Here is a 24,818-nt window from a genome sequence, read left to right as displayed (position 1 = left end):
TTTATTTAGAATAATACAGCAGGATGACTGTGTAGTTCAAAAGTAGTTTTTAACTCTGTATAATTTGCTACAGAGCAAAATATATATTTAACAGCTTATTTAAATCTTTTTACGTGAATAGGTTTAACGTTTTTGTTCATTTAAAGTGAACATTGCACAGAGAGAAGGAGCTAAAGGGCATTAAGTAAAAGCACCGGATGTCCCACCTTTGCCTCGTTCCCATTGGCTGTGAAAGCTCAGGAAGAGCTGCGATTGGCGAAAATCCAACTCAATCATAACGGTTCGGTTTGGCTTTCCTGGTGACTTGACAGCTGTCACCGTACGCTGAGGTCAAGGGGAAAGAAGCATGGCTGCGTTGTTTAGAGGGTCGCGAAATTTATTGTTAAGGTGGAATAAGCATGTCGACCTTGCCTTTGGTAACGTATTCGCTCATATTGTTTCCTTGAGCTGTTTGTTTCCGTTAATGAATGTGTGTTCAGAGGCGAGTGCAGGCGGAACACTCTGCTGCAGCCTGTTAGCTAGCTTGTTAGCCCTCTGAGGAAAGTATGCAAACCTGACGTTACTGCGCGTGCTACTTAAGTGTTAAAGTCTGGACACAATGTCCCTGAATTCTGCACCTGCTGTGAAGTGTTCAATCATGCAGTGTGTTGGAAAAATGTGCTTAATGGACATGAGCACAGTAGGATATGAAGCAATGATCAGTAGCAGCTAATTTTACCTTAAAATGACCTTTTATGGACCCTTAGTTGGTTATGTGTAAGTTTTAAATTGATCGGTGATTGTATTAGTCTGCTTTAGGTGTTGCTATTCTCATGAAAACAGTTTGTTCTACATTATACACTTTGGATAAGCTAACTAGCCTCACTGCAACAACGTCTACTGTAGCCACTCCTCCCTGCCCATCCTGCAATATAAGACATTGTATTTTCTGAATCAGCACAGTTAATGTTGATTTGAATGATCCTAGATGCTGTTCATTTCAATGGACTGCTGGCTTGATATTTTAAATATGCTGGCCATTTCTTCACTATAGTGAAATAGTTGTGATGTTAGCCTATAAAATATATTTATTTGCGTTTGCGCTGCATTGCATTGGTTCAGTTTGGCTACAGGAGTATTTTTCCCATGAAGGTTTTGGCCTCTAAAGGCCCCAATAGAGATACAGTGCTTCTCCCTGATAATGCCTTTACAAAGCAGACATGGATTTTCCCGAGTCCTGTACAGCCAGTTTCAAAGTCCACTCTAAAGTAGTGCCAACCGCAGCTTCGAATGTGTTGACAGAGCCTACTTGTGTGAAGATATTACATTAAGTTATTACTATATAAAAATAAACTGATCTTTCATAGATGGAGGATAGATACATAAGCCTCTAGCAAACACGTATTATAGTTTTATTCCCTAATTAAAACTTTAGAGCAGAAAAGACAGAATACCCAACTAGTTGAAAACTCCAACTCCAGTTGCCTTATGCTTCCAAAAAGGAAGTGCGTCTGCAGCAGTGAATAATTGTGGTCCTATGACATGCTAAGATTAAAATTAGTGCTGAAATGAACAATTCATTGATTAATCAATAGGAAAAATCCTGTTTTTTGTGTGATTATTTTCTGCTTTTCTTGCTTTTATATTACTGTGAACTGACTAGAATTACTATAAGATTTGGACTGTTTCTTCTGCAAGAAGATTCAAAGATGTTGCCCTGGTCTGGAAGAAATGGTAGTCATTGGGAAACAAAGAGAAAGCCCTTAATAAAGTGATAACAAAACATTGATTTTATTGGTGCACACTTGATCAGTATACAGTCCGTGAAAGCAGTGTAACATGCATAGCATGCAACATGAAAGTTAAGCTAAAGCAATTTGTTGATTTAATTTACCATATGCAATTCAGTTTACAATTCAGATACACTATCTTTACAGATAACTTAAATAAATACATATTTATTTCATGATCCTTTTTTCAACAAAAAAAGGTATTAGATCAGTAAGGATGCATCTTTTTAGCAACACCTGAATAAGGTATATATTTTTTTTTATTAAAGGCAGGTGTGAAAGAGTACTTTATTCCCTTGAATACATTGTTGAAAGTATCATTAATGAAGTATTGGTGATATATGCGAGTAACGTTGGTGGGTAAGGCTTCCTGTGTGGGCTTCACTTTCCAAGCCTAATCCTGTTGTTGCAGTCGGGTTCTTTGACTCTGTTTAGTTGCTATTAACCTCTCTGGACCTTGGCTGAGCCAGCAGTGTTTAATAGCCTGGCCAGACAACCCAAAAGCTGGTTGTAAGTTAGAGCATTAAGATTTACTCTGTTGTTAATTCTAATTAGAAAGTTTCCCTCTGGAAAGTATTAGGATCGCAGTTTTTACCGTTTCTTTTGTGTAAGCACTTTGAATTTCATCCACATTGCCCATAAACTTGTTTCCTTTATTTAGAAAGAAGATTCAAACTAATCAACTGCACTTTAGCTAGTAAAGGATAGCAACTGTATTTGATGGCACATATTTCATTTATGAACAAAACTACTGAATAAGACATTAAAAATTGGAATGCTCTTGTACTGTGTATTGCTGTGGTCTTTTACGAAACAAAATTAAGCTTTTTTTTTTACACTAATGACGCCTTTGTCTTTCTCCCTCAGTGTCGTCACGATCCATGGCCTCAAAAACACCAGTGGGTTTTATTGGTCTGGGAAACATGGGCACTCCGATGGCCAAAAACCTGTTAAAAAACGGTTATCCTGTTATTGCCACGGATGTCTTCCCTGAGTCCTGCAAGGACCTGCAGGAAACTGGTGCCCAGGTAACACTCACATACTACACATGTATATAACATATCAAACTTTACATTGAACTGGCCAAGTCAACCATTAGTACACTCCATTCTAACAAGTATTTGCAAGCTTTTACTACCCGTTTATTTGTTACTATTTGTTACTAGATGAATACGTGCAGCTGAGCCAACAGGTTGTCATTAGAGATATTCGGGTGCATGCGACCTCTCCTGAAGTCCTGTGTCCGCTGAAGGGTGTCTTAAAAAATCAGAATGTTAAAACTGCTTTGTTTTTACTGGAGTTAATTATCATAACTTAACAGTGATTGCTGACATTTTGCTAGCTTTGACAGAGTACAATCTCAGCTAGTGCACTGTTCTTCCTGCCACTCTAATACAGCAATCGCTAGTGGCAGACATAATATATAATATTGCTGTCAGGGCTACTGTTTTGGAGAAGAAACAGTCAACTTGTCAGGGGGGTAATGCATTGAATTGCATACTCATGGCCATCTAATACTGCATTTCAGGCTGTATCTGAGGCATTTTAGATGCTGGTCCGGTATCAGTAGAACTATATTTTTGGCAAATAACCTCTGCATTGTAAGTTCATTAAGTTGTGCATGTTGTGTTCATGACGGTATTTTATTGCATGCTTATGACTCATTCAGGTCGTAGACTCTCCAGCAGAGGTGGCAGAGAAAGCAGACCGCATCATTACAATGCTACCCTCCAGTCCCAATGTCATAGAAGTCTACACGGGTCCGAATGGCATCCTCAAGTAAGCAAACTTCACTATCACAAACTGTTTGTGACATTTCTGACATATCATACAAACATCCACCCCACCTCTCTATTTATGCACTGTATATGAAACGAAGGCTCTTTGTCCTGCTTTCTTAGAAAGGTGAAGAAGGGAACACTGCTGATTGACTCCTCCACCATCGACCCTGCTGTATCAAGAGAGATGGCATTAGCTGCAGAGAAGACGGGGGCTGTTTTCATGGACGCTCCAGTGTCAGGAGGTAATGTGTCACTCAAAGGATTTGTAATCATATGCACCGTTTTGAGTGGCTGTCTTTGACTCTTCTGTCCATCCCTGCACATATTGGCAAATTCAAATCGTATTACAGGCTTTATTTCTGTCATTAAGATCATTGCATCATTATATGAAAGGACTGAGAGTACAGTAGGTGTAGTTGTATCAGAAGCAGACTGCTTGTACCTTCAAGCATGCCACTCATAGTGTTAGGATTGTGACCCCTCAGCCTTACCCCTGAACTGTCTCACACTCTTTTGTATATCTAAACCATGGGACCTTTTGGGTGAGTGCTAGGACACAGGTTGTAATTACTGAGCGGGCCAGCCAGTGGGTGCCCTCTTGAGGTTTTATTGCTGCTTTTGACCAGGGGTCTTAAAGGCAAGGTTAAGGTTTGAAGTCCTCATTATGTCGCTGCTGTCTGCCTGTGACGGCTTCTTGACAGAGCACAGGATCGCCAGTCGTCCTTAATGGGCTGAGCCGCGGCGGAGAATCCCGTGTCAGAGCTTTTCATGTTGATGGAGCCGTAATGGCGGGTATCCCATGTTAGTGCCTTTCATGTCAGATAAAGAGTCATAAAGAGGAGAGAAACTGCCCTCACATGGAGTGCAGGAGAGGAGAGGAGGGAGATAAGACATGAAGGAGACACTTTGCAGTAAAACTATCCATCTCTCTTTCTGTTACTCACACACCCACACGCAAGCCTTTCAATTCAGGTATGCAGTTAAGGTATGCTTCATCCTGACTCTCCTGCACACCTGACTGCTAACTGTGATCAGACTCTGTTTGCTTTTTTTCTTATATCCGTTCACAACACGCACTGTAGGTCCCGCCCTCTCCCATACAAACACAGACTGAGCCCACACGGGCATGTTTACCAGCTGGCGTCTGGAGAACAGACCTACTGCAGTCAGCGAGATCAGAGCCTTAAGCCTGTTACTCTCCCCTAACACACACTGTTTACATACTACAGAAAGTGCACAGTTAGTGTGTGCAGTCCCCTGTGAAGGTTCTTCCTCTCCTGTCTCTCGACTAAGCCTCTTTTACTAGCATGAGATGACCAATGATTTACCCAATGCCTCTGGCCTCTGCAACCACTCCTGCAGACACTCTGCTTTCATGCATGCATGTTGCATGCACCCGCCCACCCGGTGTCACCTCCAGACAGCCATAAGTCATATTCATAAGTGCATGCAGCTAGTTAAACGCACAATAGCAGAACAATCTATGCAAAAAAATAAAATGCTTGAAAGCAAATATAAAACCCAGTTAAAATGCTTATTAACAATTTAGGACATCTATGAAGAAAATAAAGCCTTTGAAATTTAAGGATTTACTCTGTTTCATATTATTGTGAATGGGAAATTAGTCTTTGAGATTTTGAGTGTTTTAAAGACAAAACAAGATTAATAAAGATTACACCTAAGTTTACGGAGCCTGTGATCCACATTTTTTAAATACTTTTTGACTTTTATAGACAAAACAATTAATCCTTTAATCTAAAAAAAGGATCAGCAGATAAGTTCACAAGTAAAGAAACTGTTTGTTGTAGTTCTAAAATGCACAAATGGAGACAGTCCGCTCCATCCTGAGCTAAGGAATAAAAGTTGTGTGTGTAATAGTGTGTCTTTGATAAGCCATGCTGAACCTGTGAAGACATACAGCTCGTGACAGCATGTGGAAACTTCACGGGCGATAGCAGAGAACTGTGCTCCCTCCAGTCCCCTACCGCTTTTAATACGCCTGGGTGGGATATGAGGTTACATGCTCTGTTCCAACCAGGAGATGGCACCCTACCCAAATAGGGCATTGTTATATTCATTAGGTCTCAGTGTATGTGTGTGTTAGAGAGAGAAGTATGGGTGACATCAGCTCAGCTCTATGAACAACAGAACTCTTCATAGCTCATGTATTAATAATGTATGTCCACTAATGGATTACAGTGTAACAAAAAAGTCAAACAGAAAATACTACATTACCCATGAGACACACCATAATGTTACATTATATTCATATTACGTTTTATTAATACAAACCATTATATCTTGTAGAAACTCTTTGTTGAATTGGCTTAAATAAAGGCATTGTCTGACAGTACGCTCAAACTGCTGTGATCTCTCACACTCTTCAACAATTGCAGACGCAGCCTGCTCTTTTTGTGGTGTCTGTATTTGTTTTATTCAGATTTTTCTTTTGATAGAAAATGACTCCTTTGTGTATGTGCGGCTTGTGAGGTGGCCTTTTTTTTTTACACAGAAATGTGTGTATGTCGTGTGCGTCACTGGAGGTTTGGCAGCCAACCGTGGGATCTGAATAGCAGAGTCATAACTCTTTTAAAAGAGCAATCAAAAAGGAAACTTTCACTTTCTTCTCATGGGCATCTTACCGGCTTTCATTCTTGCACATTGACCAGTGTCTTGGTTTTAGCCCTGCATGACCCAGCTGTGTCCTGACGCATACACACAGACACACATAAATATCCGCACAGTTATAATCTCTTTGCAAACACTCTCAAAGTATATTAACTTAGACACTGGTTCTTAAGGCATGCTAACATTTGCTTGCACATACACCCAGACCCACACACACACACACACACACACACACACACACACACACTCCTACCACTGTCTGGTGTCATTAAAAGCGTCCGCATGCAAAGTTGACCCACAACAAAACAAGCTCTGATGTCACAGGCTCAGGGTGTTGGCACAGCGATGGCAAAAATAGGAGGTCTGGCTAACAAGCGGCGGGGTCGTTAGCAGTAATTACCCAGAATGCCTGTGTTTGTGTCTGTGTGCCCATGGTGGGCTGCCACATTGCTAACGGACGATGGCTTTAAAAAGGCCCTAAAAAACCTTTCATTGTGTTTTTCCCAGTGCTGGGAAAGTGGGCTATCGGTGCAAATGAAAGCAAAGGGGAGCCTAGCTGCTGTGGGGCCGTGAGCACTCTGGCTAATGCTGCTAGTTTGCGAGCTCTTATAATCCTCAGCTAACTGCCTATTTAGGCTGAGTCTCAACACCGCTCTAATCATATCCATACCACAGAAACTGACGCCTGAGTGTTACAGTGTGTCATTTGCCGACAGTTTGAACGTCATCCTGCAGCCTGTAGGAGCTTGTTCGAGACGAGGCTGGCACCAGTTGGTTTGTCAGTCAACGCTGCCAATCCACTGACTCCTCTGCTGACTGATAGAGACTCTGTTTCTCCCTCCGGGCCTAAAGGTCCTCGGGCTTCCTTCACAGGATCCACTTTGACTAGAGTGACATTTAACATGACCTCACACATGAGATCAGTTTAAGAAGTAATGGATCATTTTTAGTTCGCTTGTTGCCCAAAGCTGTTCAGTGTGATCTTTAAAACATTTAAAGGTCAGCTGTTGTTGACTTTGGTAATAAAAGTTAGTGAAAAACGATTATTTTTATGGAGCTTTTAACAATATCACACGACTATTTCTTATATAAAGCAGCAACTTTCTCAGATAAAGCATGACCTCACAAGATGTATTTTATTTGTTGTAACTCCACCTGGATGTTTGACCGTCACTGTGCAGAATGATAGATGCATACGTGCATACATATTTTATACTAGAAGGATTTCATATTCATCTGTAGAAGGGGCAAAGCTTCTCTTTGCTCACCGTAAATCTAAAAGTTTAAGATGTGAACATAAGAGCAGGGTTTTGTGATGTCCAAACTAGAATGGGAGCCAATCTAGGCCCAATAAACTATATTTGATGTGGAATCTTGAAGTTTCTTATTAAGGGTGACGATCTTTAAAACCAGGTAAAATATATTTGTATGTTGTAGTAATTATAATTGTTGCAGCTTCAGTATCAACAGTGTTTTTTTGTTTTGCCATGCCTGAATTAAATCACCCCCTTGTTCACTCATTCACTGTTCTATACATTATACATATTTACACATTTCAACTCTTTAGAGCAGTTAATTGATCATTTGGAACTTAATAATTGTCACAGATGTGTGTAGTGATGCATCATTAGCTGAGTTTACATGGAGCCTAATATTCCGATTATAGCCGAATCGGTTTAAAAGCCTGAACCAAATAAAAATGCTCCATATAAACACCTCAATCAGAATAAAAAGGCCCAAACCGATTGAAATTTCAATCTGTTGCTGAGGGGTTTAAACCTTTTCATAAACTGATCAAATGAAAAATTGTACCATGTAAACGATTTGACCCGTTTAGATCCTCAGGTCATGCCCTCCGTCTTGATGTAAATGCGTGGTGATGTACGTTTCACAAGATTGCGGCATCCAAGTTATAATAATAATAATTAGAATAATAATTAGAATAATAATGAAGTTTATTTTGTATAGCACTTATCAAAACATAGGTTACAAAGTGCTTTACGAAAGATAAAGTACATAACAATGAAGGAATAAAACAGGGAGACACAATAAGACAGGAAGTCATACAGAATAAAAGAGGAACAACTTAAAACCAATGATTGAGTAAAAAGTAAAGGAGGATCAACTTTAACAAGTGGTTGAATGAAAAAGCAATAAATTAATAAATAAAACACCCAGAATAAAACCAAAAAAGAAAAGTTACAAAGGCAGTTACAGTCTTCAAAGGTGATTTAAAAGATGATGCTGATGTAGCGAGTCGGATCTCCTCAGGCAAGTCATTCCAGCGCCCGAATGGCTCGGCCTCCTTTAGTTTTTAAGTGCGAGGGGAGAAAGTTAAGGAGGTTCCTGCTTGGTGAGGAAGTTAAACTCGACAACCTGAGAGACCATATTCTAAATTCAGACATAAAGACACCTTAATATTATTGGACGAATAGACGGAAGAAAAGTCAGAAACTTTAAAACTTTTCAAACAAGTCTACGAAGGTGCCACAAAGAACCACAAGCTACCGTTCTTTTTATCTTGATTGCTTCCAGTAGCAGTAACCACACGTTACATACGTAACAACGGCAACTATTGTCCTGAACAGACAGATAGATCTCCATCTTGGGCTGATATAAAAGGCGCCGAACTGAATGCATAATGTGCGCATGTCACACAGTTGTTCAGATCAAATGTGTCGGCGCATGTAAACACCAGATTGTTGTGGATCACACCCCATGTAAACAGTTCACCCGGTATGATTATTATCATGATAATGTAAACCCAGCTATTGTTGTTTTAGCATCTGTCAAAGTGTATGTATTTTATTGTGTGACTTCGGGCTGAATGTAGCGTGAATGCTCTGGAAAGTTAATGTAGTAAAAGTTGTAAAAATTAGAAGTACTCTGAAATGCTTAAGACTTGCATATTTAAGAAGACCGGCGTGCCCTGTTGGTGAACCTGCCACTGGTACGTCTGGTCAGAGGAAGGGCAGTAGGGCACTCTAACAGCCTAATCCAGTCTGAGAATGGGATTAATTGAGAAGATGAGCCTGGGAGCCTGGAGGTCAGTTTAGTGAAGGTTCCTGATGAGTCTCTGACACTAAGTTAAGGAATCAGGTTGGATGGGCAGGGGGTGGAGCTGTCACAGGCTGTCAAATTGATGGCTAGCTAGCACTAGAGAGCGTGAGCGGTCTGAAGACTAGATTAGCATAACAAGACTCTCACTGACGGGATCCGGTGACATAGAGGGGGGGAATGGGGGGCCGGTGGGTGGGAAGATTGCAGGGGGGTAAAGCAACCAGGGGACAGTGATGATGGAGGGAGTAGTGATGGGGGACTGTAGCCCTATGGTCCAGATGGAGGTGGACCCACAGCAGCTGGGGACTGGCTCTCTCCTCCTTGCCCCTATGTCATCTGCTGTGTGTGTATGTGTGTGTGTGCGTGTGTGCAGACAAATAGTCAGCTGGTTAATGAGTCATACGGAAAGTCTCTGTCCGTCAAACCTAGCTGCATGTCACTCACCTAAAAGCGAATTATTGTCTGTCTGTGTGTCGGACACTTTCTGCACCTCCACCGCAATAGTGTGTGTGTGTGTGTGTGTGTGTGTGTGTGTGTCTGCCTGCTAAGAGCCTAATTGGGGATCATTATTAACTTGCTGTATCCTAGATGAGTCTCTTTGGGCCAGGAAAGGGATTGATTGTTGATCTCTCCTGCTCCCTCCAGCCTGTGTCACCTACCATTGACCAGCCTCCTCCCTGCAGAACAGAGCAGTTACTGATGATGATGATAATGATGATGATGAGGCCTGGCCTGTTGGTCAATGGACGGGCATTGCAAACTAAACCCTTAAGGCTGTATATGCAAGAAACTATGTTGACGCTGTAAACTGAATTCCTATTTTTTTTTTCCCGCTCCCGCTCGAGGTTCTCATGGAGTATTTGTGTGTAGGAGTCGGTTCTCATGGCTCTGCGCTCGTTAACTGGAGCCGATAAAGAGTCTGTTTTTAACGTAGCAGAGGAGCATTAGCAAAGTTGGCAGATGAATTGTTGGAAGTGTGGATTTTTTTTTGTGCGCAAACGATCGTGGTTAACGTGCGCCCTCGTATCGTTTCTTTATTTACTCGATATCCGTCATGTTTTTTACAGGGCCTGTTTAGGTTTTTATTTAGTTTGAGAAAAAGATCTGCCTTTGGGTGTAATTATAATGGTGGACCACAGGAGGCTGCGTAGCTGGCCTGTAAACATCCTACCCCCTCTGACTTCCACTGCAAGCAGCCATCTCCCTTTGACTCGAGCCTGTGTAAGTGTGAAGGCTCGTTTCAGCCTGAATTATAGATGAATACGGCCGAGCCAAGACTTTAACCTTACATGTGCATGTAGTTAAAAAACTTAGTCGCAAACAATGTCGTATTCTGCCAACGCCAGAGTTTGTTTACACCAACTACATTTGGACATGAAGGTGTGAAATGATTTCTGGCGTTCCTTGAAGTAAGAGATCATTTTAGGAAATGAGGTGTTTGGAAGAGACGATATTAAAGGTGTTGTTTAGCTCCAAGTGTTTTTCCGTATATACTCTCCGGGGGGAAGAAAAAAAGCAGGGTTGTGGCGCGCTTTCAAATGCGTCATTCATTACCAAACTCTGGGAACATCCCTCATTTGTGTGTGTATGTGTGTCTGCGCCTCCGTGTGTTGTTTGTGCAGCCTCATATTCACAAATGTAGTTTAATTTAAACCCACCGCCCATAAAAAAGTGCCTACTGGTTAACATGCGGCTCGTAACTCCGAGACACGGCCTCAGAAGCTCAGAAGTGACGTCTTATTGGCGGCCGGCTCTGGGATCTGCACCTGTCCCCTGTACACACACATACAAACACAGGAACACACACACACACAAAGATACTGCATGCACACAGACTTTCTCACTTACTTTGTACATAGAAACACCACTTCAAAAGGAGTCACAGTTTTAAAGGTTATAAGGCTGTCATGGCTCGCTTTGGTTGACTCTTTTCTGTGTAATGAAAGAAGTGCTAATGAATTGAGTGTTCACTACAAACAGGCCAAACCAAAGTCGTTCCTCTGATCTTCCTTTCCCTTCACACAACAGAAATCACCCCCTCATGTTCACGGTTAATGCCTGTCGTCGACGCCGGCTGTTAAGCATCTGTCCTAATAGCGCTTGATTGCCTGCTCATTAACTTGAACCTTGTTAATAGAGGAGATCAGATGAAGGAGATGTCAATATGTGTTTGTAATTGAAAGGAAGTTAACTTGCACGAGGCCACACGCAACCGTGAGCGCACACACACCGTGCTGTGCCTCCTCATGCGTCATACAGAAGCCACCTTTTTCCCCCCTCTCCACTTCCTATAACTTACTTTCTGCACAGTAGAAGCAACAGTGTCTTATTAATAGTCCAGACAGATTGAGCATGCTCTGAGAATATGTGTGTCAGGTGATTTGGGGTGGGTAGGTGGGCGCTGCAACTCAGCCACGGGAACATATCCCCAGGAGTCTGATGAGAGAGAGTGACCGAGGAGAGAGGTGGCTCTTTCCTAAAACAGCATCGCCTGCTTGAGAGTATAATGGCATTCAGTCTTTATTCTAAAACATGTGTTTTCTCCCTCAAAGAGCGGGCTTCATGTGCTGTTTAAGCACTCTGACACACTTATTTTACATTTAGTGTGACATTATCTACAAAACTTTTGCTCCTATGAATGACTTTTGAATATTTTCCTCCACTCTTTCCTCTCATATCTTCACCCTGTATCTTCCGTCACGAGCCCCCCACCCCTTACACTGTCTCCCTCTCTCCCTCGCACACACACGCACCTTGTCTCCCCCCCCTAGGGGGCGTTGTGTAGTTGTGCAGTGCTAACGATCCAGGACTGTCACTCCCGCTGGGATGGATGAGCCGGCGGACCCGGCGCTCAGGAAGCCTCATTAGGATTCCTATTTAATCCGTCTCTGACAGGACCAGAACGAGAACGGGACGTCCCCTCATGCACACACACAGACACACACACACGTGCTAGAAGTGTACACTACATAGACACTATGATAGAAGTACACTTTACACACACACAAAAAATGCACTTTGGCGCATGCACAACGTAGAGACCCACTGATACCCCCAACACAAACACACACACACACACATTGTTATGCTAATGATGTGTTATTCTTCCACCAACTAGGATCTTCCATCATCCCGGTGTCACTGCCTATAGAAATCCGCTACAGATCATAAGAGCTTATTATGGGTGATTAGTTAATTTGAGGGAGGGAGAGTTGGGAGGGATGCTGGGAGGTAGGAAGAGAGAGATCGTTTTCCTTCCCTGCTGTCGTCTCTACATCTCTCTCCACTGCTCTCTCTCCCTCCCTCTCTTTCTGTCTTGCTCTCCTTCTTTCTCTCCTTAGCGAGATGTATCGATCAGCACGTTGACTGTGTTATCAATAATCTCCTCTTTAGTCGTCCGCAAACGGTGATCTCCACTAATGAGCTAGCACAGTTGTCACGCTGCTCTTTCTATGTTTGTGTGTGCGTGTATTTATTTGTCCCTGAGAGAAAGAGGGACTCAGTCTGAAGATTAAAAAGTAGGAAATGAATTTAATCTAAATAAGTGATACCATTAGTTGAACTGTTATAACTAGCTTGAACTGAAAATCATAATGATAGCAAGGGTGTTTAAAGGCCAGTTGCCATGCACTTTCACTCTGCATTTGGAGGACGCTTTCCGCTTCTCCAATGGGCTCTGGAAAACCTCTGGTAGAGGCCAGGGAGCTCGCTAAACTACACTTCCTCAATCTAGGACGCCCACCATCAATGTCATGTCTCGTTCAAAATCATCAGGTTTGAAATGTAGACTGCAGACCTGAAGATTTTTTAGACGATCCACCGGTATATTCTCGTCGTATTTCGGATTCTGTACCGCTCTGAGCCGTTGCCTGCAGCGAAACGGTAGTATTTCACTCCAGCGTCTCTCGCTGGGCCGTTCCTTTTAGAAGGAGGGGCGCAATGCATGCTGGGTGTTGTAGGAATATAGAACGGGCGAAACCACAAGCTGTTTGTACAACTTTCTCCACAGCTATTGCGCCAATTTCAAATATTATTGCTTCTATCGATTACAGAGAACACCAGCTCTGACAGCTGCTTTTTCCAGGTGCGAATGGCTCCTTTAAACGCTTAAGATTCAATCAAACATATAAGTGGGATAAAAAACCACAACATAAAGTAACTGACTCTCTCACATCCCTGCTCTGAGGACCATATGTGTGTATGATTGGTGTGTGTGGCGGCCGTATGCTAAGCGTGTGTTTGCCGTGGTCTGCAGGCAGCTGCCGCAGCGTGGGCTTTCGGGCTTCATTATGTGGCCCTAACGACCTGCTGACAGCTCAGCGCTGACTCACAAACGTCACACGCACACATACAGTGCAGTGGCATCATCGTGCACTTGACAACAGCTCAGCCAATTAAAGAAGGGGGAGGGGGAAAGATGTATATTTATGTTTATGGGTCATAGAAAGATACAGTAAGTCTCTCCTCTCCTCCTCTGCAGTGAAGTCTGATAATGTGGCTTCAGCTGTTTTGTCCCGAGCAGTTCCCTTTTAATTATTAACAGCGACATTATTAGGCTTTCACTATTAAGAGGCCTTTCATTAGAGCAAGACGACACCCTAAAGACAAATTTAAACTCCCTCTCTCCCCTGCTCTTTTTCTCTATCCTTCTTTCACTGACTGTCTGCATGATCACAGCCTTCTGACTTCTGCTGGATTATGTGTATACCAGATTTCATTGTGTTAATGTTAGTGGCTACTCAATGAAGCATTTAAGGAACCCAGTCATCGCAGAGGAGGCTCAGGCCGGCTGGGTCCACCCCGCTCTGAAAGGGGGCTTATTTCTGCATTAAGCACCCTGTGGAGGGGGGGGGGAGTTGAGGTTGCCTCCTACAACATGGCACGCTCCTTAAGCCATCAGGCATGGGGAGGGACGCCTAATTGAACATGATAAAGTGTAAAGTTAATTACCCCTCACGCCTGTCACTGATACCCCCTTGAGGGGGGCTGGCCTCAGGCACAGCTGTTGGTGTGTGTTAGTGTGTGTGTGTGTGTGTGTGTGCGAGAGAAAGCGAGTAAGGGTGACAGGACAAAAGGCGAAAGCTCCCACGAGGGTTGTGCAGTGGATGATGGCAACAATCGGCTTTTAAAGATGCCTCTGTCCCTCTGGTGCACCGCTACTTAACACGCCTGTCCCACTTAAAGTCTAACACACACACACACAGCAAAGTACACAACTGACCTTTTAGACACAGTTGGTAGTGTTGAAACAGTCAAGTGGTTGATATATGGTGTTCTTTTGTGCGGCAAACCCATATATTTAAGTCGGATATAGATAGAGTTTTCTAAAACACAGTTGAAGCTCTTCTAAAGTTTGCAGTATGTTGCAGGTCCACAGGTTTATGATGGACTATTGATCAATGTGTCGACTGAGTGTACCATCAAGAACAGCGTGTGTTCATCTCAGTTAACCTCAGTATTGTGTCTGAACGTGTGTGTGTGTGTGTGTGTGTGCAGGTGTCGGGGCTGCCAGCATGGCCAAACTGACCTTCATGGTGGGCGGAGTGGAGGAGGAATACAACGCTGCTCAGGAGTTGCTCACCTGCATGGGAGCCAATGTGGTCTACTGTGGACAGGTTGGCACAGGACAGGTAAAGCAAAACATTTACACACACACACACACACACACACACACAGGGGTACATTTCTCCCTTTTTAAACTGCATCTTTGCTCACACAACACTTTATTTTCTCTCTTTTCATGTCGGTAAAAACACGACATAGCATCGACACATACAACTGCAAAGGGAAAATTTTGCTACAACTACAAATCAAATTTTCAGTGACTCTATGTGTTTGTAAACGTAATCAATTTTGCCCCATTTTCTATTTAACTTATCTTCTTCTGCATGTAGAATAGTAGAAGTCTTTTTCTCCAAATGTTTCCTCTACTATCCGAAACCTGTCTGGATTGGTCCTTTCAAGCCAGTTCTTTTATAACGTCCTTCCTGCTCGCTCTGAGGAGAACTTTGACCAAATCAGTATCTTCCTTCAGCTCCACTTTAGTTATATTTTCCAGGCATAAAATTGAAACTGTATTGGAGATTCTATCTTTATACTTATACCTTATTAAAACCAGAATTTATTCTTTCCCCAAATTACTCCTTTTTTGATCAGCTGCAGAACAGACTGCCCACGATTTGCATCTGTTTGCTCAAATTGCCTCCAGCATGTTTTGCTGCTTTATTTGATTTGTTTCACTGGTTTGTGTAGCTTGGATATAACTGTATAAACCCCAAAGTACTTTATAAATTAACTTACTCATATAAACATCTATATTTACATTCCTAGATCGAATAAAAGGCTAACTCAATTATTTCTAGACAAACATCCCTAAAAGTGGGACTTTTTACTAAGAAGTGTAAAAAATGAAATTGACTCTGTCTTAAAGTGATAATCTTTTCATTTAAATAAATGTCTGTTAAGTCACTATAATGAGGTAACACAATGGTGATTGAGCCTATGGCCCACTGATGAAAGCCTTCGCTGAAAAAATCACAAGCGGTGCCCAGTTAGTGACGCGTTTTCCATCCCCCAGCAGTGGTTGGTCTGCCAGAGAGGGTAGGCGGAGCTAAGCGGCTGCTTTTCCGGTCTCTGCAAGTGTTGCGAGTTAACAGTAATCTACTGTGGCTGAACAAACAAAGAAAAGATCAATGACTACAGATACAACTTCAAAAATCAGTGAAAATCTAAAGAAAAAGAAACAAATTCGACGCTCAGATGAAGGCAAACAGTCTAAAAAGGAAAGCGACTGTCAGCGAGGAAAATCAAGAGTTACAACTGGAGCCAACTGTGGACGCCACACATGCAACACTGTCTGGAAATCGGGGAAGTGTGCACCCGCAGTTACAATTTATCACCATAGCCACCGGGCCAAAGAGAACGCAACTGAAATCGTCGAGATAACAACTGTAAATTGAATCTAAATGACATAACTGACAAAGTGCTTCCTCTTTAGAAAATCCATGTAACCCCCTGTTTCTTTACCTAATGATAAGGTCCCTAAACATAAGATTTCTTGTGGCTCTATGCTGTAGTTGTTTTTCATCAAACAAGCGGTCATAATTTAGATCAATAGACCATCTTTACTCTTACGTGAGAAACCAGAGCATCCCTAATATTAACATTTAGGATGTTTTGAAAAATAAATAAGTGGTACAAAATACAGATTTCATCTCACTAATCCAGGATTACAAATGCAAAAACCTCCAGGTGAAAATATTTAGGCAGGAACTGTTTAGGTATATTCACAAGTATGTTTAAAAGCTGGATTATCTTGTGATTATGTATGATATACCTTTAAATGAATGTTTGTTCCTTATTACATGCTGTTTTACAAACCTCCTCATATACACACATTTAAAGTACCTTTTTCACTCTCCTGTCAAATCTCTCTAGGCAGCTAAGATCTGCAACAACATGCTCCTGGCCATCGGGATGATTGGGACCGCAGAGACCATGAACCTTGGAATCAGGTACTGTCAGCCAATGTTTCCCTAAGCTGCTTCCTATCTGATATCCTAACGAGAAAAGTATGGATGAAACTCAAAGTTTGTATTTACATGGGAAATGTAATGCAGCTATAACCGGGAGAAATTGTGACAGAGAAACTTGTGAAAGGGCTACTAAAGAGTGTGCATCTAACGAAGTTCAGCCTTCAGTGGAATATGAGCTAGTGATGAAAAAATGCTGCTTCCATGCAGAAGTAGCCCGGGGTGATGTGACTGTACGTAAAGAAAACAGAGGAACAGTAGATCCAGTTGGGTTTCTTTCTCGTGTTGAGAGATGTGGAGCAGCTCACGTTTCCTTTAGAGTCAACAAAATGTTAACGTTTTTGGACACGTGGTCGTGAAGGTATAAGCACCGTGAACTTAAAGATGGCACTCAAAATTTTAGCCGTGCATGATTTGGTCTCAAAGCTCACCCTCAGATACAGCCGTCACTATAAAAGCAATTACTATACCAGTGGCAGCAATTTACTACTTCAATACCCATTTGGAAATGTGTGTGTGTGTGTTAGTGTGTGTGTAGTCTAAGGAAGTGCGAAGGGGTCAGCCCTGCCCCGAGTCGGAGCCGCCTCTCCCGGAGAGAGATGGATGAGTGGGCGGAGCCACAGGCTCTGATTTACATCTGCTGATTGAGCTTTCAGCAGAAACCTGTCACTGAACACCGCCTAGAACTCCCATCATTCATCATGCCTCGCCCCGGCACAAAGCCTCTTTGGCCAGGAGGCTGGGGATGATGGGATATGAAGTCTTTTAAATTAAACCAAAACATTTAGATATTCGGGCTAAAGAATTTCAAAGAGTCGAAGTCAATTATTTCTCACATAAATTAACCATCAGATTAGTTTGTTCTTGAAGTGTGATATTATTATCGACTCTATTTATACAAATCTCCTGTTAATAATCGTGTTTCCCCTGTTCTCTGTGTTACTGTTATGTATTTTTATGGGGTTTGCAACTTAAAAAAATATGTGCACCTAGTATAATGTGTGTGCGAGTATTGCTGCTCTCACAGTGCAGCTGTGTTAGTGCGGCTGATTTATCTGTGCTGAGACAGAGGAGGAAAATTGGCATGAGCAGTAGCACATAAATCCCCCCACTAGGCCCCTGAAATATGGAGGCATTAAGGGAGCAACACAGATTTACACATTGCCACAGTGTCTCTGATGGACACGCGCACACACTCTTACACACACAGATTTACATCCGCAGACACTGAGGACAGCAGTTTTCCAGCAAACTACAAAAACTTGGACTCACTGTGCATATTATTGTAACATTTGCCTCTAAATATGATAATAATGCTAATTATTTTTTACATCTTTGCAAATCTGGCTCGTATTCAGTCTTGATTGTGTGTGTGCACATGTATAGTGAGTGTGTGTGTGTGTGTGTGCTTCCTCGTTTCCCCCCATCTTGCTAGCCAATCTCTGGGGCTTTATTATGGGGTTTGACAAAGACTGTCATCGTTTAGAGAGAGCCCACACCCGTAAATCTCCCATGCTGCATTGCGGCCCAGTCTCTTATGCAGAGAAGACGCGCTCTCAGGCGTGTGTGCGTGTGTGTGTGTGTACGGACGCTAACACACACACGCACACACGAAACAGTCCGACACAAAGGAGACTCACGGCCAATTTACAGGCAAACGGCAATAACATTTTATCATGCTGGACTTGGGCCTGATAGAGCTGCCCTTTCTTCCAGTATGTGTGTGTGTGTGTGTGTGTGTGTGTGTGTGTGTGTGTGTGCGTCTTACCTGTACATGCAGGCTGACACACACACACAGACTCGCGGCTCTGTTCGTGGAGCTAATTTGTTGATCTCAGATGGAAGCTCGGGCCGTCTCCAACAGAGCGTGATGTTCTCTTAGTGCAAGGAATAGCCACGCATGACAATTATGAACACACACACACACACGCTCCCTAGCCCTCACACACACACACACTGCCTTTCTTCTGTCAATTCTCTCCCTCTTTTTTAGCCTTTTTCTTATCCATCCCTATTTGCTTTCATTTTATTCTCTTGTTTTAATCCCCTCATCTCTCCTCTTGCTCTTTTCTGCCTGCTGTAATTTCTGCACGCAGCCAAGCAGTGAGTAAAAAAGCGGAATGAGGATCTGCAGAGAGTATCGGATAGAGAGAGGCAGCAGTGATTTTAATGATGCACATGAAGATGAAAGGAGAGGAAGAAGAGCGAAGAGGTGACTAGCCCGAGAAGGGGATATGAGGCTTTTTTTTTCTTTTTACAGCTCACGCTTCACCTTGCACGCCTGTGTACCTGCACTCATTCATGCATACATGAACTGTCATTGATGCTCAAGGAGGAACGCACACATTTACTCCTCTAGTCATTTTATGGGGAGAACAACCGGCGAATCAAAGGGTGTAAAAAGACACAACCCTTTGTGTTGACGGACTGGAATAGGTTTGCCACAACACACACGCATCTCCTCTCCTTAAACGAATTGTGAGCATATGTTGTGATGAAGATTAAAGTTGGGTGATAAACGCGCTTGTTGCCTCTGTAAATGGGATGGTAAATGCTTGTGTGTGTCTACGTGCTCGTTAGCTCTTTAATGTCATAATAAATGGGGACCGGGGTTGGCTTCCTCTCCTGTGGCATCAGACAAGGATGAGAAGCTAATCGCAATGAAACAGACAGTTAATATCAGCTCTGCAAATGAACTCCACCTGCTACAGCTCCGGGCACATTAAACGCCCTCCCCTCTTATTTTCATCTCTCTCTCTCCCTCTCGCGCTTCTTCAATCTGCGGCGGCATCGCGCAGCAACACGTCCGTTTCACTGTCCGTGTCTTTGTGTGTTTATCCATGTCAATCTTGTTAAAGCGTGACATGTCCTCTTCTCCACGCAAATTACCACAGGCGAGGAACAACACCACTGCGTCAGCTAATAACCACCACCGCTGAGCGCGTGTGTGTGTGTGTGTGTGTGAGGGGTTGTGTGTGCGTGTGTGATGGGAGCAGGAGGGGAACTTCATTGATTTATCGTTAACAGAGGACAACAGCTCCCCGTCAGCGTCTCTGGTCGCTATAACAAACGATCTGCGCGCTCGGACGCGCTTTATTGTAGCTCAGCCAGTAACCTTTTCAGCTGCTGACCCAGAACGCTGGGAGGGGCTGCATGCTGGTGCGTGTGTGTGCGGGGAGATGGGGGGTTTGTGCGCGATGTCAAACATATGTCCCCCAGAGTCCTCAGACAGGGAGGTGTCAGCAGGGAGGACGAGGGGGGGAGGAAGAGGAGAGGATGGCGAGGGATGCTTACAGACAAACTAAAAAAGCCATCATCAGAGAGACTGCTGTTAAAACAACTGCAAGCTGAAACACATGTTTACACACACACATGCGCGCACGCATGCAGTCTCACTTATGCCACATTTCCAAAACAGTTTGTTAAAAAAACACGAGAGAGTCTGAGCGGACACAAAAGAGACGGAGGGAAAGGGCGGAGGGAGAGACACGGAGAGAGTGTAAATGCAATTCCCATTCTTAATTAGTTAGTAGACAGCTAATAAAAAGTGTGGTTGTAATGGCAGAATAAGAGCCAGGTGGAGGGAGGGAGAGAGGGAGGGTGCTGGCCTTAAGGACCTATGATGGTTTAATAGTCATATTGAGAACAGAATAGAGTTACAGGCCTGTAAGTAACAGTGAGCTGAGGCAGCCAGGGCTTGATGTGGGCAGCTTTACACTGGCCTTTAAACCGTTAATACACAAAAGCTGCACTACACAGACAGAGACGCTACAGTTACACCCACTCTCCTCTAATGTAATGGTTGGCACTTTGTTTCACTCCCTGCTTCTGTCTGTCTGCGCTCCCTCTGTCTCATTTGCTCTCCCCGTCCTCTTATCACAGCTTGGAGATTTGCTCCTCTTGCATATGAAAGTGGGTTGCAGCAAAATGGGGCAGTAGAAGTGAGAGCGCACACTCCTCTACGTGACAGCGAGGTTTATGGCTCCCCTGTGCTGCTTAACCACTTCTCCTCCTCCACTTTTTCATGAAAGAGGGGATGATGAAGGATAGATGTGCTGGTAAACATCAATACTGCATTAGCCGGCATTACAAAGCCTTCAGCCATTAACACTGAGGAATGGTCGCAGCCTAGCATAAGGTTCAACGGGGGTCACTACAATCACCAGCAGCCCCACACCCATCTTTTTCCATCTTGTTCTTCTGCTCTGTTTAGAAATTAATTCCGTAATCGGCTCTGCTATCTCTTACGATCTGTCCCAGCTCCTCATGACAACACGGGCTAAACCTTTACACCAGCCGATCCAGTGTGAGAGAAACATGAGGATGTTGCATGTTTATGTCCCCAGTTTGACCGTTATATACTAATGAGTTGTAAGTTTTAAGGAGATACTGACATCTGTCCCGGCCTTCTTTTCACAGACTCGGTTTGGACCCAAAGCTGCTGGCAAAAATTCTCAACATGTCCTCAGGTCGTTGCTGGTCCAGCGACTCGTACAATCCAGCCCCCGGCGTCATGGAGGGAGTCCCCTCTGCCAACAACTACCAGGGCGGCTTTGGGACCACACTAATGGCCAAGGTACAACCTGCTCCCTGTATTTGTGTTACTTTTTTTATCTTCACCCTCACCTGTGACTCTTCCTGAGGGCTGAAATTTAACAAATATTGATTAATCAATTTATTTCTTTTGGTTGTCAAGTTTTTCTTCTTTCTGTTTGGTCTTTTAAAATATGAAAAAATGCTAATACAATTTGCAGTGCAAAGTTAACCCAAAGTTTTCTTAAAATTGCTTCTTTAGCCCAAAATCTAAGTTTATTTTCAGTATAATAGAAGACAGTAGAAGAAAATCCTTACTTCTAAGAAGCTATAAGCAGCAAATGTGTTTGTGCAAATATTTCCCTCAGATTAATCATCCATTAATCTCTATTTACAGATTCTACATAGAAATATCTGTAAGCAGGGACGTGGATTTTTAAAGTGTTTCCGTTTGTACTACGCTTGTAGTCCAAGTAGTATTGACCAATCACGTATCCGCAGGCTGCCGCGTATGCAGGAAAAACAGCCCATGTGGAGAACGGAACGTAATCCGCCGTAATGACATCCCGGCTCCCATCAGCAGTCATCGATTTAGCTTCTTATTAATCTCTATAAACAGACATCTGCAGCAAGTTCAGCTAACGATCTGCTCTACATCAAAAATTCAACTTGAGATAAATTCCCTTGACACTGAGTCACGATAGCCATTCAGAATTTAGATTTCCCAACTTCCTCGAATGCATCAGAAATAGGGCTGGGCAATATGACAATATAAATCATTAAAACAATATGAAAAAGTCTATCGTATGTGTTTTTCTACATCGTCTCTATCGTAATGTCACAGAAAAGGACTCAGAAACTCAGTACTTTTCATTTGCCAAATATTTAATTTACCCAGGATTATCCAAAATTAGGCTTTACCATGTGGTTATTTCATTAAGACTAATTACCAGAAAACATGATATTTCGTGATATATATCATTATCGAGATATGAAAATCCTATATCGTGATATCGCCGAGCCGTAATCAGAAATGATCGATCCGACCTCTGTTTAACAAACGAGCATTTTAAAAGTAGTTTTCTTCTCTTCTTGAGGACAGACGTGACAAAGCTTCATTTATACTTTTAACTAATCTGCATCATGATGTTGAAATTTCGGCAAACTTAAGATCCGTTGATTAAAGTCCATCACAAGAAAAACAGTTTCTTTTTCAGGTTCATACCACTGAAGTAAACCAGAGTGCAGCCTCCGTGTAACTTTTACAATTTACGTTGAGATTGGGATTAAATTAACAACAAAATGACGCTGTTTATTTTGCTAACATATCTAGAGGGGGGAAATTTGCTTCACTTTGATCTGAACGCGGTCGCTTCTCAAGTTGTTAACTGGACTGTAAACAATGCAGCACTCGGAAAAGGAAGTCTTTGCTGGAAGTCGTTTATCGCTAACCACTGGCTAAACCAGACATGCCCGACATGTTCACCGTAGTCCTCAGAGGCTATATCGTCGTCAGACAATTAAAATAAAATTAATTTCCTGATGATCCACTACTTCAAAAATCATGTCAGCTTCCACTTCTTCTGTCTTTTTCTCTTGTAAGCCTCTTTTTTGTCTCTCAACCCTGTGATTTGCTTTGTCTCACGTTTAACTGTTCTTTTGTCCCTGCTCTCCTCCTCACCAGTCCATCTGTGGCTTATTGTGTGCCACTTAATTTTACTGTCACTGCATTAGCTCCTCTGTGTGGGTCAGTCTGTGCATTTGGGTGTCTATTAATACACATGCAATGTGTGCTCTGCATATATTAGCCTGGCCAGCTCTATCAGACACACCGCACTTTAGAAACCTGATAGAACTGGGCTAAACATTTACTTTGTCACAGTCACTTAAGTCAGCTGTTAGATAAATATAATGACAACATTATTTTAGTCTAATTTTATCTTATTTAGTCTTAGACTTATCAGATGTTCTGCCTCGTTTCCTCTCTGTTTCTAGGATCTTGGTTTGGCTCAAAACACTGCCACCAACACTAAGACACCCATCCCTCTGGGCTCCCTCGCCCACCAGATCTTCAGAGTCATGTGCTCCCGCGGCTACGCTAACAAGGACTTCTCATCCGTCTTCCAATTCCTACGCGAGGAGGAAGGCCAGTGAATGGAGGGGGAGCACAGTAGACTGTGATGTTACCATACACACACACACACACACACACACACACCCCAGTGCCCCTTATCCCACTATGCTCAGGAGAGACTAAGGCCTTGCCCTCAGGCACAGATCTGCGGTCTAATTAACATACTGTATGTCGACACGTGTCCCCTCATTGCATTAGCTGAATCATATTTACAATCCTCGGCTCGCCCTCTGCGTGGTGGAAATGCTAAAACTGACCTTAGATCAGTATCTAGAGACAAAGCCTACTCTCCTCCCAGTCTGGGCCGAGAGGCCAGAGGGGAACATGAGAGGTAGGATGAGGCGCTGCTGGATGTCGTGGAACAATGCTAATATTAAGTGGTTTTTCAGGATGATTGATACGTAATAAGTGTATGATTGTTAAGGTACGCTTTTGTAGGGTTTGCGCTTTTTGCCTGTTACCCATATGACTCGGACCTGTCCCAGTTAGAAAGAGGGCAGAGATAAAACACAAGCTACAGTACGGATTCAAATAGCGATAAAGATTTCCCTGATGAGACGAGAGTGCAGAGTTTAGGTTACCCTGTATTGACTGGAAAAACAAAGCCCATATTCACACACTACTGTAAGTAACCAAAAGTGGCCACACTGTGGGCTCCATGTTTACTTGTTTTGTTACATTGACTGTATTTTTTTGCAGGAAGGTGTTATTATCAGTCATCCTGCCAACAAGCAAACATTCATTTGTTCATTTCATTTTTCAATCAGTGTATTTTTTACCTCATGATACACCACAGTTACAGTTTTTCCAGTTCTTCGGTACGTTTCACAACTCTTAAGTCACTTCTCACAGGACCACCCAGTTCTGCTCGTTTAAATACTGTGATATATATCCGGGGTTATTTTTGCACTGTGTGCATCGCAGTGCGATGTGCCGGGCCATTTTGATACAGTTGCAGACTCTCTTTACCTCTCTTCTCGACCTTCTACCACTGCTTATTGAGCCACTGGAGTATTATTTTGTGACCAACACTGTTTAAATTTTATACCGTTCACTACAAACTGTCTGGCACTTTCTCTCGCCCACTTTGACTTTAATTTAGGTCCTCAGATATTTCTCCTCTCTCACTCTGTCTCTCGGCTCTCTCAGCTCATACGACATCTGTGTAAAGTGTGGGCGGGGAACAGTTCCTCCCTGCTCTGAGCAAATGTACATAATGTATATTTCATATTGTTGTGTAGTATTGAAGAGGAATCTAAATGGACTGTCACATTTTTTTTTTTTTTTAGTAAAATTCATAATTAGTGTCTACAGTTTGTCTCTGCACTGTGAAACAGATCCTCAGTCACTCTGTAGCCTAAAATAAAAGATGTTCTGTGTA

At 42.8% G+C, this 24,818-nt stretch overlaps 1 protein-coding gene across 1 annotated transcript; it reads left to right on the top strand.

Moving 5' to 3' along the window:
* Positions 1–309: 309 nt before the first annotated feature.
* Positions 310–24,818, top strand: hibadha (3-hydroxyisobutyrate dehydrogenase a). The gene is made up of 8 exons (XM_069681056.1): positions 310–416; positions 2,637–2,797; positions 3,439–3,548; positions 3,671–3,792; positions 14,735–14,868; positions 16,676–16,752; positions 21,190–21,346; positions 23,299–24,818. The coding sequence occupies exons 1-8, from the start codon at positions 347–349 to the stop codon at positions 23,455–23,457; spliced, it is 990 nt and encodes a 329-aa protein (XP_069537157.1). The 5' UTR covers positions 310–346; the 3' UTR covers positions 23,458–24,818.

This window comes from Semicossyphus pulcher, unplaced genomic scaffold, assembly GCF_022749685.1.
Source record: "Semicossyphus pulcher isolate SPU_LCO1_2020_fin unplaced genomic scaffold, fSemPul1.0.p SCAF_5, whole genome shotgun sequence".
Classification (NCBI taxonomy): domain Eukaryota; kingdom Metazoa; phylum Chordata; class Actinopteri; order Labriformes; family Labridae; genus Semicossyphus; species Semicossyphus pulcher.
The sequence above is the reverse complement of the archived record's forward strand: the minus strand, read 5'-3'. Positions and strand labels throughout refer to the sequence as shown.

What these genes read in the sequence shown, in the direction of transcription:
- hibadha (XM_069681056.1), top strand. Translation starts at nt 347, where the DNA reads ATGGCTGCGTTGTTTAGAGGGTCGCGAAATTTATTGTTAAGGTGGAAT. An exon ending in GGACGCTCCAGTGTCAGGAG is followed by an intron (nt 3,793 to 14,734) that starts GTAATGTGTCAC and finishes GTGTGTGTGCAG; the next exon opens with GTGTCGGGGCTGCCAGCATG. An exon ending in GGACCACACTAATGGCCAAG is followed by an intron (nt 21,347 to 23,298) that starts GTACAACCTGCT and finishes CTCTGTTTCTAG; the next exon opens with GATCTTGGTTTGGCTCAAAA.